Source organism: Hippoglossus hippoglossus, chromosome 15 (genome assembly GCF_009819705.1).
Source record: "Hippoglossus hippoglossus isolate fHipHip1 chromosome 15, fHipHip1.pri, whole genome shotgun sequence".
Lineage (NCBI taxonomy): Eukaryota > Metazoa > Chordata > Actinopteri > Pleuronectiformes > Pleuronectidae > Hippoglossus > Hippoglossus hippoglossus.
The window spans coordinates 18992741-19005918 of record NC_047165.1 but is presented as its reverse complement, the minus strand read 5'-3'; the positions used below and the strand labels follow the sequence as shown (position 1 = coordinate 19005918).

The 13178-nt window shown below is 40.9% G+C and overlaps 1 protein-coding gene across 1 annotated transcript in view; it reads left to right on the top strand.

The window, feature by feature from the left end:
* LOC117775247 (regulator of microtubule dynamics protein 2) overlaps positions 1–12971 on the top strand; it is a 31186-nt gene extending 18215 nt beyond the window's left edge. The window contains exons 6-12 of the mRNA XM_034608213.1: positions 6708–6783; positions 7382–7459; positions 9268–9366; positions 10749–10802; positions 10890–10970; positions 11444–11525; positions 11620–12971. Of these exons, the coding sequence (XP_034464104.1) occupies positions 6708–6783; positions 7382–7459; positions 9268–9366; positions 10749–10802; positions 10890–10970; positions 11444–11497 (442 nt within the window). The 3' untranslated portion in view covers positions 11498–11525; positions 11620–12971. The remainder of the gene's footprint in view (positions 1–6707; positions 6784–7381; positions 7460–9267; positions 9367–10748; positions 10803–10889; positions 10971–11443; positions 11526–11619) is intronic.
* Positions 12972–13178: the final 207 nt, after the last annotated feature.

The following is a 13178-nucleotide window of genomic DNA, read 5'->3' as shown; positions in this document are numbered from 1 at the left end:
TAGATGCAGAAATTGTTTACATGGAGCTGGAAGTTGTGAACATGCGGCATCCCTACCGAACTTGTTCACTGTCCGTTTGAAGAGCTGAAGTGATGAATGAATGTGAGGTCCATTTAACAGTCATCACTTCACAAGAGATACTTTCTAACTCTGACATGCACCAAATCTCTGTGCTTTTCCCTGGTGTGGTGGATGCAGTCAGTATCTCCACGGCTCTCCACACTGTCACCTGCCAAATATTTGTATTCCCAGTTTAATTTAGAGGAGACACCTCCACTTCTCCTCTCTCACATTTCATGCCTCCAGAGCTCTCCACTAATATCATGTCTGCTGTAGAGCTCTCTGGTAAACCATTCTGAAAAAGAAAGTGGAAAGAGATGTCCTCTAAGATATGATTTGTGTGTGTGCGTGTGACGAAGATTATATGAGGTGCTTTCGTGACAGTGAGTGTGAGAACTATTTGTAAAATCTCAAGAGGCTGATGGCTGGGAGCTGTGATTTGTTCGTGTATCGCCGGCTTTGTTTGTAGGTGCGTTTTCATTTATCCCACCATGTGAATTCAGCCTGTGTAAATCCCTGACCATAGGGCCTCTCTGATGGTACAAAGGCCCATGGATTAAGCAGGCGGCCTGTGGCAGAGCCCGGTCAACGGAGGGAGAATGGGGTCACTTTGACCTTACAAAGACAACTTTAATTTCGAACTCGTGCCTCTGTTTACCACGGTCATCGTTAGTGTCGCCGTGGCAGCATTGTGTTCCTAGTAGCTGTGGAAACCCTGCATGTGTGTAAACTTTAGCCCTGACTGTCCCTTGGCTCATCGCTGTGGGAACACTTGACACACAGCCTCAAATCCCACCTCCCCTCCAAAGAAAACACTATCGGCTCATTCTGTCATGCACTAAGTGTATCAGCGCACTTCACACACTCCTACTCATTGTCTCACACAGGTTGTCCTTGAATTCCTCAAGTTCCTCCTCCTGTTTCTGTACATGTTTTAGCTTGGAGTCCTGCCTGGCCCTCTCTGCCTTTGAATGAGCTGTCTATGTTTGGATCTGAAGGCCGAAATCAATCTGCTGTTTCCGCTAAGCAGCTGACACTCAGGGCCTTTTGTTTCTGCCCAGCAGAGTGGGGGATTTCACTGAGCCGCTGCAAAAAACAAGGACTAACCTTGCACAATTAAGTGTTCTGTCCTTCTCTCATCTTCCACCCTTGTCATGTTTGGCCACCGCCTACCTTTCCTCCTCCTCTTGATATTTCCTTTTTTCTTGCCTTAGACAGTCAAGAGATAGTATTTCAACTCTGAGAAGAAAGGAAAAGATTAACAACAGCAGGTAGACCCTCGGGGGTAGACACACCTTCACATCCTGTCTCCTCATTTGCTCCCTCCCCTCACTTCTCTCCGCTCCTATCTCTGCCTCTCCGCTGAAGGCCCGGTGCTGTTACACACAAAAGATATGTTGCATAACCAAGAACAACATCTCCTGCAGAGTGCAGAAAAGTTAATCTTTAATCTGTTTGTTAATTACAGACACAGAATACAGAAACACAGGAGGAGGATTTACTTTGATGTACTAACAACTGGCATCTCCACCCAGTCTAACTCCATTGGGGAAAGTCCAGGTGCCGAGATGAGCCAACACTATTATATGCTTCTCCAATCACGAGCAGCTCTGCCACTGGCACTCTTGGGTTTACATACTTCTCAGTAAACACTGCCAGAATTGCCACATGCTGAATAATGTTACAGCGAGCCAATCAGATGGAAGTAGAAATATGTCTTGCGGTAGCATGCATATTGAGCAATCTCTCCCACAGCCCACACCTGGGAAATGTTCAATATCAGTTATGATTACTATTCCTCTGTGGAATGCTGCTATTGTCCCTATTCTCATCCCACCACTGCTAAGATGTATTGCTTTTAATCACAACAGCATAGCAACATGCTAGTGGAGAAAGAGGGGTGACTGACTGGTTAGCATAACTGCTCAAGTAAGATTAAAGCTAGCTGCACTCATTACTTACCAAACCTTGGAGGTTCTGTTTTCACCCCTGTCATCTGTTTGTTGATTGTTTTTTTGTATTTCAAAACCTTTTTGTAAGCAAGATTACACTAAAAAACTCCAGCGATTTTCACAAAACTTTGTGGTAGGATGTGGTATGTATCAGAGAAGAACCCATCTGTGTTCCCACAGAGAAGAACCCTGTGGGAACAAAGTTTCCCACAGCCTAAAGTGTTTTCTGCACAACATCCTGGTAACAGCGAGTAAAGAGATGGAAAAAGCAGCAAATCCTCATTTAGAAGCTGCCACCATCTTTTTTTTTTAGCTCCATCTATCTCTAGCTCTGTGTATAAAGCTAAATGCTAATGTCAGCATGCTAACATGCTTCAAAATTTTAATCCTAACATGCCGATGCCTCGCAGGTAATGTTTACCATGTTTGCCTACTTAGTTTAGCATAATGGCATTCTAACCTTTGCTATTTAAAATTAAACAAAATGCATAGCTCAGACTGGATGTCATTAGTTTTGTAGGTATTGGCCGTAAACCAAAGTGTTGGACTAAGTTATAGTTTGACCTGATGATTACACTATATGGAAAGTGCACATTTTTCTATTTTATTCTGACGAGCAACATGGATTACCAAATTTCATGGTAATGCATCCAATTGTTGTACAAAACATTTCACTCAATACCAAAAATGTGGTGGTACTAGAGGAAAAGCCAGAATGTGCAGAAGGGAGTGTACGTCCTGTGAATTTCAGTCAAGACCCAAGTGGTGAACTGACCAACGTTGCTGAATGGAGATAACAGTGTAAATTGAACAAATGTTCCCTAGCTGTTAGTGTGTATTCCCATGCACCAATTTCAAACTATAGTTTCACTCTTATTGATAATGAAATTACTTGATCCACTTAAATTTACTTGAATTGTATCATGTAGCTGCCTGGATTAAGGAACAACTGGATACTCTGAGCAACTCTCACCCTTTGTATGAGGGCAGCTCAAATTGGATTGAAATGCAGTGGCCAAGTGTCCTGGCTCTATTTCCTCTCAGCAGATATTTAGTCACCGGTGATGGATTTACTCAAAGCCTTTACATCCAACAGTCTGTTTTGATTGGAAGCCAGGCAGCACAACTGCAGGCAGATAGCATCTCTGCTCCTGTGATGTTGTTGAGCTCTGCACTCATCGAGCGCCTACCAGCGGCAGAGTGGTTGCACCCTACACTACCTTAAGAAAATAAACATGGATCTTTTTAGTTACAGTTCCTTATAATTCATCTGCCTTTGTTTGCTTTGCAGAGAATATTTGGGGCACTTAAAAGTGGCTGGTACTTGTCTTATCACTGTTCATTGTCCACACCACCCACATGAATGAGGGTTTGCACAAAGATAGTTGTATGCTGTATCATCCAATTACAGCCCCCTCAATCATCTGTGGTTTTCTTTACTTTCTTGTGTAGATTTGTTTACCTACCAGATGGAGCATTGTCAACTGTAGTCCAATCACGATTTCTTACTTGACAGAATGAAAGACAAAACTGTCTAACATTATCTTCACCTGCTAAATATACTATAGTTTGATATCTCACCATTCCTTCTTTTTGTCTTCATGTTGTAATTTGTGTGAGAAGGCTGTGCTTGATCACTATCCAGCCATCTACGAATCAATCTTTTTTCTAATTCCAGAAATCTCTGTCTGTCTGTATGGGGAACACATATCTCGAGAGCTGTTCATCTTATCGGCTTCACATTTTGCATTTCTACTGTTAAGGGCTGAATGAATTACAGTGTTGAATTTGGTGCGATCTGGACATGTGACATGTTCAAGACAACTTGGGTCTAAAGATTGAAGAAATAATTCATAAGTAGCTCCGGAGAATTACCACAAGCCAAGAAAACAGCACAAACAGGCAGGTTTAGAACAGGAACTGCACTAGAAGTTAAAAAAAGTGAGTCACTACAGTAACCTACCTCCAAATCATGCCCTGTTAAAAAATAATCCATTCACACATACCAGACACCTCACACACACGCACAGTTGCAGATTCCATCTACCATCAGCACCACCATGTCAGATGACCTTTGTAGAGGCTGATCCTTCAAATAAAAGGGTGTTTATGTCGCTCCGTAGTGTTTGACAAAGTACCAGCAGGATTAAAGTAGCCTTGCGGTGAAAAGACTTTGATCAACTCTCTCCTCTCCAAACCCTCAGCGTCATGCTGACTTACAGATTCCAAAGCTGAAATCACTCCTTGTTTCCCCCTCCACCTGCCCATTGGTCCAAGTCGGTGTATTAATTAGGGAGTGAGAGAAGAAGGTGAAGCAGCTTATCTCTGCTGATGATGTCTAATGAGGAGTCTCCCTAAGTAACGTTTAATGTTGTTATTTTTTTGTCAGTGCCCCTTAGGTTGACTCATTGTTATTGAACCAGAGAATAGACGGTGTGACTAAAAGGTGGTGCCAACTTTCTCTCCAATCCCACTAACACAAAACTTCACTACCTGACTACCAGACTACCAGCATTGAAAATCCTAGGTTTTATATTAATGCCAATTTGTCAGAAAAGCTCAAAATATTTAAAATCTTCCAGTTTGATCCAATGTTTTCAATAACGTATGGACGCATTATCAGCTTAGAATAATAAGAGACTAGCCAAGGCCAACAGTCCCCAAGGTCCAACAACTGCATTTAAATTCACTATATCAGCGTTTTATTTATGAGATCTATGAATTATTCCTTGAGAAATGCCCTATCTCACAATGTTGAAGAAAATGGAAGTTTTAATAAAATCGGTTCAGTAAATTTTGCATAGTTCCGCAAAAAGACAAACAAATAGCAATGAAAACATACCCTTGCTGAGGTGACAGTTTGTCGGCATTATAAAGATGTTGCACAATGAGGACGGACGTGATCTTGTCAAGCAAGGTCAAAGATTCAAGTTGGTGAACCAGCTGGGCAGCGGTGCCTTTGTACAAGACATTCAATCCCAAACACATGGTGGTCCATGTCCTAAAAAGCTTTTACAGCTGTTCCAAACAGACATAGTTGGAAACAGGAAAAAAGCAGCTCTTATAGAAAGGGATGAGACAGATGTAACGACAACAGCACACACGGTCATTCCTCAGGGCCATGTATTGTGCTTTATTCATTTAAACACGCATACCCCTTTTTGATAAAGGTGAACCTGGTGCTAGAGCTATGATGGTGCTAGGCCGGGTTTGGAGTTGGTTCCACTTCCGAATCTTTTTAGAACCAGTCTGCTTTTCCGTGGGCTCTTGCCACCATGGAGCCAAGTCATTACATCACGGGGCCACATTCTTCAGAGGCTGCATTTGAAGACAGATTAGATGTGTCCTTCCACTCCCGAGCAACAGGGTGGATCCTTCCCGGCCCAACATATCCCAAGTTTTATTGCCCATCATTGACTGTTTTTCGAATGTCAGGAAGAATTCATTTTTAAATTTAAGTATCTGCTTCAACTCAAACGAACAGCTAATGGTACACATGTTGAAAAAAATAAGTGTCTGTAGCTCTGTAGCTCAGAAACTGCTGTAAGGGTGGAACCAGCTGGTGATGCAATAAGAAGACCACACCGTCTCTTTCCGTTTGGAGGACACGGTCTAAACAGGTGATGAAGGATGCAGCTGGTTTTTGCTGCATAGACTGCGTCCTCTGAAGGATGCGGCCCCTGAATTGAGACACATCTAATGTCTCTGAAGCAACATTGTCAACAATGGTGGACTACAGTAAAGAGAAGCAGAAAGTTTGTCTCTTCCATGGACTACTGCTTCTGTGCTTTGGCATCCATCGTAAAAAAAATGTTTTAAAGTTTAATTCTTTTTTGCAGACTAAACATGACTATTGGTTACAATATTTTGGTTGCTCGTTTCGGTCTTTTTGGTCTTGTTTGTCGCGATAATACAGCCTCCAGCCCCTGATTTAAGCGGTTCTTCCTTCGAGACCAGAGAAGGGTTGGTGCCAAAGACCAACAAGTTTTTCTGGCCAAGAGCCAATACTTCGGCTGTCGAAGCACAAACAACAAGTTCAAGATTAGGCTCTGGCTCCGACCCATCAAAGGAAAAGGGACTAATAAAGTAACATTAGTGATGTGCGAAGAATACATGAAGACAAAGTGGACGTCAGATTGCCAACTGTTTTTATGGTTTCAAAACAAAACCCAACCAATTCTTATACGGGAAAGTTTGGGCAGAGGGGATTCAAGACACAATTCAACCATCCAACAAAGCACTACGACCAGAGCACACTGATGTCTCTAATAACATTTCTGAATGTTTTCATCTGTGTGAATGTGAAGGAGTCCACCAGTGGAATATAACAGCCATGCTCCCTGCCAGAATAAATAAAAGCAAGCTACTCCTCTGACTGATAAATAACTCACTCTGAGTTTCTGTTGATAGTTACTACCTAAAGTTTGTCTGTGTTTATTTTGAATATAAAATAACTTGACTCAACTCATTACAAAAGTACAGGTTGCAGATTAAACAAAGCTGTTTTTCCTCTATTTTTCTGTTAACTTGTTTTACTTTTTTTCACTTTCTTTCGGTTGTTTTCTCTTCTTTCTTTCATTCAAGTGCTGTTTATTTTTTGTGGGGCAATAAATAGAGTATGTAGAAACTACAAATGATGGGCCTAACTCTAAAACCTACAGACACCTTATCAACAACAATGTGCTCTCTGCACAGGTATGCCATCATGTGTGGAATTATGACGGAATACGACACTGTGCAGAACAAGATAAAGAACGGATACATCTTCAAGGTACGTTGTTGTCGAACACAGACAGTTTTCTAGTCGTATGTTGTGTCCTGGACTTCTCATTCTATAACTTGGTGTGACTGTTGTGACTGAAATGCATCTTCATACTGTGTATATATACTGGACATTGCTCCTCCCATGTACTAAGAGTAGAGGGGAATAGCTGCTCATGTCACTTAGCCACTCCTTTAGCCATCTAGTTGCATAAGACGTGTGTGGAACAACAGCACGTAGCATTTTATCTTCTGTCAGCAGCTTCCCCCGAACACTGTGTACCTGCAAACTCTTGAAAGGTGAAAGAGAAGGAGATAGAGGCGGGAGAGGAATATATGTACATATGTTGTATATGTATATATATATATACATTAAAAAAACTTGAGTCAGACAGAGGAAGAAGGGAAAAGAATGAGGGAGGGAGACTGCGTGACAGCAGGAGTGTGTGCTTGCACGGCTAGATCGCGTGTGTGTGAGGTGTTTGTGAAATACTTGTGGGTTGGTGAAGCAGGACAGATCAGGTCAGAACAGAAGGCAGTGGAAACAGCAGCCGTGTCATGAATCAACAGTGAAAATCTTCTCCCTGTCTGTCTGCCTCCCCTCCCAGGATCATCTGGATAAAGCCATTGAGCTGAACCCGCAAGACCCATTGTCCTACTACCTGCTGGGCCGCTGGTGCTACTCCGTATGTGACCGTCCCGACACGCAGCACACGTCTGTCCCATCTCTCCTCACATCCACAATCAGGGGATTTATAGACATGTCTGCCTGGCCTCCTGCCTCCCTTTGCTAACCCACCCACAATTTACCCCCATTCTAAACCTAAACCAACTGTTTAGGTTTCCATCTGGTTTATTTTAATATAATATTGTGCCATGGACATACTTCCATCCTGTTTCTATTCACTTCATGTTCTTTCAGTGCAGCTGTTTGTTTTTGAAGTAGCTCATGATTGTTTCTTTGTCTGTCAGTTATTTAATCTTTGCTGTTATTTAAAAACAGTGAGTGATGATGATGAATTATTTTCATTTAGAGGTAAAGGTTTACAGATGTTCTGCTGTTATTTAATGAGTAATTTATTACTGAATGTGGTGCCAGTTGTCAAACTAAGTTCCAGAAAGGAAGAAGGCTATTATGGAGATTGACCTGATAAAATTATATAACTCTCACCTATACTGTTAGTACCAGAGAAGGTGTGAGCTACTGTGTAAAGTAAGTGGAGCTGTAACACCTGATATTTTCCAGCTTTGAGTTTTATGTGTTCTGTGTTGCTCCCATGTTCAACAATGATTTAGTGTTTGCATTCAGCCAGAGGTTCTATTTGAAAGGTCCTGCGATGACGCCAAAGCAACGCTACACCTACAATTAGACATCGCTCTGATGAATGGTGTGAGGCAGGAACATTACATGTTTGACCCAGACTTCTCCTGGTTATTATCAACTCTAAGGTGTCAGTAGAAAAGTGTCAATGCACAGGGAGCGTGTATGGTCTTTTTTCCTATCTTTATTCAAGAGTATGGTCTTTCAGTTTTTAAGCAGGACTTTCAGATTCTGCAGTGCTCTCACTCAAATATAACCTGCTTGTCCTTAGAATTCCTGTGCTCCAGCTTCAGCAAAAGTAACCAAAACGAAGGTTGGACAGTTTCATTTATCATCACTACACCTGGAATTCTATTGGGTTTTTTTTTTTTTTTTACAGACTTGTTGCACAAAAAGTCCAAACACAGAAAAAAGACTCAAAGAGCAGATGTGTCACACGTGCATAGAAGCAGCATGAACACGAGGAGCTGAAGCCGGAGTGCAGGAAATCTAAGCACAAGCAGGGTATACCTGAGTGTGAGCGAGACCATTGCAAAATCTGAACGCCCTAAGTCCTGCTCTCAAACCGAAAGACCACGCTCTTAAATAAAGATAGGAAAGAAACTCCCATAACATGTGGTCATGGAAATACCGAAGAAGAAAAATGATGTGTCAAAATCTGTCGTGGCAGGAAACTCAGTTACTTTGGTTCTTTCAACTGCTCAAGCTCTTATTCTACAGGTGGTTTCTTAAAGACATTAAAACCCAAAACTACATAATGCGATAGAAAATAAACCTCCACATTGCATCATATCTCAGGAGAAGCAGCAGTAAAATCCAACTTTTATTTTAGAAATCGGATGAGGTGTGATGAGTTGTTTGAAGTTAATGACCACTGTTATTCACAACTGCTCTTTAAAGTCTTAAAGAGAATCTCGACAACACCTGAAATCTTGTTTTTCTGACCTCCTGTGATTCAACATGTCACCCTAGTGCAGCAACGTGCAGGTCTCCTCATGGGTCAACTGTGCCATCACTGCTGGGTGTGGTCAGAAATGTGCTTTTGTTGCTGCCAGCATGTGAAGGAGCCAGTTAATACATATTTTTTTTTGTTTTCTCTATCCTGGTGTAAATTCACTGTCAGACTAATTAGCAGAGTTGTCCGTCATTGTCAGGTGTTTGCTTGTTTTGCAGGTCGCTCAGTTGTCGTGGATTGAAAGGAAAGTGGCGGCCACGTTATTCGGAGAACCTCCAAGTGCCACAATTGAAGATGCACTAAATAATTTCCTTAAGGTACCGTTTCTTAATTTACCCCTTTACATGTCAGTCTGCAGGGTTTTCGACCGCAGGACTATTCTCAAAACAAACAAGTCACAGCGTGTTGACATCGGAATGAAAACTTGTTTACAACCATCACACCAAACATCAAATTTGCACAAATTGTACGAATTGGAATAAATCGTGTAAGTGTTGGGAGACCTGTTTATTTTCTCACCTCTGCACACCTGCACAAACACTGCATGAAGTGGCAAAGCCTTTGGATTTTAGAGAGCTGCAAAAATGATTGACTTTACTTGCCCAGTCGTGAAATGTGTGTAAATACCTGCACTCGGATTGGGACTGACATAGATGTTTTTGTTGTGATTTTCACACAGTTCTATTAATTTCATGTTGTCCTCTGAACTTAACTGATAGAAGTGACATGGAGATCCTGCAGCTAAAACACAAACACAAGGCGTTCTTTTGGTTACGGGCATTTATTTCCATCAAACATGCCGTCAAAATGCCATCAGAACTAAAGAAAAAAATCTGAGACTACTAAATACAGAGCATTTTCATACAGTATAATAATCATCCAAACTCACTGTTAGATAATTCAGCAAGATGTCAATTACACATATAAGTACATTGACTTAAAGCAATCCAATGTGTGTCAAGCAGTAATCATGTAAATTCCATTGATATCAATGAGCATAATTAAACAGAAACATATGTAACTAAGACATAAATCATCTTTTTTAATAACTCTTTTAACTGTAAAAGTAAGTACTGAACATAACTGTAAAAATTGATGTAGCTAAAAAACACACAGTGTCCTGTTTGTCCAGCATACTTCTGCGACTTGCCTCCAGGCTGGTCCTGTGCCCAGAGTCCAAACACCAAACCCTTGTTTACAAAGACTTAATCTGTGTTCCCACATTTTCAATGTTTATATAGCAGAGAAATGAAGTTTTTGCCTGTGGCCAATATACCTGTTCTCTCCTCCTCACATCTTGTGTGTCTCACTCATCGTTTTGATTTAAGTGGTCCTGTTATGACATGTTGCTCGTGACACTGGAGGAGAGTTTTTAACAGACACATCCTGCAGGGTTACAGCAGGAGATCCCTGGCTCCTAACCTGTGGTTATCTTTACTTGACTAACTGTTGTGTTGGAACATCAGGATGAGTCAGGGAAAATGTCTCTGGTTTTTTGATGATACAGATGCTAGTTCTAGCCATTAGATCACTATCTTTCTTTAAATAGAGAAGATACAGATATACAAACAAACAATTAACCTAGCCTCAATGTACCACCAGCTTTTTACTTGTGAATTACCTTTAACACATTATTCATATAGAGCTAAAATATTTTAATAATGAATCAAAACCATTTTTTGTCTGTGTTTGTATTCAGGTTGAGGAGATCCATCCAGGGTATTCGAAAGTCAACTATGTATATCTAGCCAAGGTCAGTACCTGGAACTTTGTCACAAGGTTCTATAGGATCCTGCTGGGACTCAACATGTTGACAGTTTCTTTGTCTTTTCTTTGACAGTGTTACAGAGACCTGGGGCAGCGAGAAAAAGCCAAGACGATGTGTGAAACGGCTTGTTCAATGAATTCTGTCTCCAAAGAGGTGAGACTCCATCACTGTTGTGTTGCAAGGTTGTATTTATGTCTCACAGGGAGTTTTCCTCATGCCTTTTCTCATCTGTCTTCTAAGAATGCATTAGAGACTAGGAACTAGAATGTAACTCAGTAGAGCGCATACCTCCGCAAATGCCTAACAGTCCCCCTAATCAAGTTGTACAAAATTTCACACATTCATAGATATCAGTTCCATAAATGTGTCTGATTTTCTATTCAAGATTTGTGAATTATTCCTTCGGAAATCAGTGAAAATATCACAAAACGCCCTATCTTGCAATGTGGAAGTGAAAAAACATTCCTTTGTCCGGATCCATGCCAAACTGTAATGGTTTCCCAAACATTTCAAGAAAATCGGCTCATCGGTTTTTCTTAATAGAAATGTACTAGTTGTTTGGGTGGCTGCCTAATCAGTCACAATTATGTTTCATTATATTTTAAATCATGTTTTTTTCCCCTCAGGATGAAGACGCACAAAAGGATCTGGAGTTTCTCTGCCCAGCGCTCGGAGTGTGATGACTCAGCAGCTCATTCATTTGGACTTTTAGTGTGTGTGTGTGTGTGTGTGTGTGTGTGTGTGTGTGTGTGTGTGTGTGTGTGTGTGTGTGTGTGTGTGTGTGTGTGTGTGTGTGTGTGTGTGTGTGTGTGTGTGTGTGTGTGTGTGTGTGTGTGTGTGTGTGTGGTCACAGCGTGTGCTGAGGCCCTTATGTTAATTCACTCTGTGAGTGGAAGGAGGTGTGGTGTAGCTTTTTACCACCAGTGCGAGCTATAGGAACAGCCATAACCATCCTGTGTTCTTTTCAATCAGACATTTCTAATCCTGTGTAGTTATATAAACATCACATACCTGGTTGTACTAAATCAGTGAGAGAATTATTTCTTCCATCGCTCTAATAATCTTCATCAAGCCTTTGAGATGGGTTTTTGTTGATTGAATGGATAATAGTAAATTTAATGTGATTGATAGTCTCTATATCTGTTCCTATCTGGTTCAGCAGCATGTTGTGCATATCCTCTCTGAGGTCTGATTCCTGCGAGTTTCTATGACAACAAAGATGTGTCACTTTTTGGGAAAGTGACCCATGGGACTTGTTGTTCCTTCCTCTTTTGTCCTTTTTTTTGTTGTGTCACTGTCTCTCTGTCACTACACATTCAAGTGCCGATAACAAAAGCACATCAGACAATGACGCACCCAAACAAAGATCTCGGCACGCCATGACCACTGGATGACCTCTCGCCCTCTTCGCTCTGCTGTCGTTCAGACCACCATTACAGCTCACCGGACACTTCTACATGCGCACGTTCTGAAATAATTTGCTCATGTGCTGAACACATGTAGGTGAATATGTTCTTTTATGATCTCTTTCTTGAGATGTGATGTTCTGTGGTTGTTGACTTTGGCAGCGTTTCATTACTTGGTTACCTCCTGCTATTCAGTACCTGTGACAGTAATGTCACTCTGGTTTAATTGCAGTTTATTAAGTGATCAAACAGGAAGACAAGTTAGTACACTATTTGCAATGCGTGTGCGGTTGGTTTGTAATGTTTTTCCTGGACTGCTGTTATACACATCTGTCAACAAGCCCGATTGAATTATTTTACTTGGAACTCTAAGTAGGACATGCATCTATCACAATTGACTTTTATGACATGATATGTCATTCCTTAAATTGTTTTGATCTACTGCTTATCGATTGATTCTATTTGATGTTTTTAGAATTTTAAACAATAAGCACCCTTAGTGGCATTTTTAAATAATATACCTTTCCGACCCTGTTGAAATATTTCAGGAAGCGTTTTCTTCTAGCATGACGACCTAAATCCTTTAATTTTCTACATGTTCCTCTATTGAGCTCTGGCTCCCTTACACTCTATTTTTAAATATGTGTGATTTAAAGCCAATTTTATTGAGATTTGATCCGTTTCATTTTGAACGTTTTATGTAAAACAAAGAGGAGAGCCTTCCTCAGCACACCACTCAAGCTCAAGTTAAAAAAGAGTCTGTTTGTAGAGGGATCCTGTTTCACTGTGTTTATATACAACATCTAATTATACCGGTTAAGGTTCAATTTAAGTTTTGCTCAGGTTTCTATTAATTTAGAAAACAACCTGGATAAGTCCACATGGTTTTTCCATGAAGTGACAATATGTGATTATGAAGCCTCATTAGTACAATCAAGAACTAATATTAGACAAG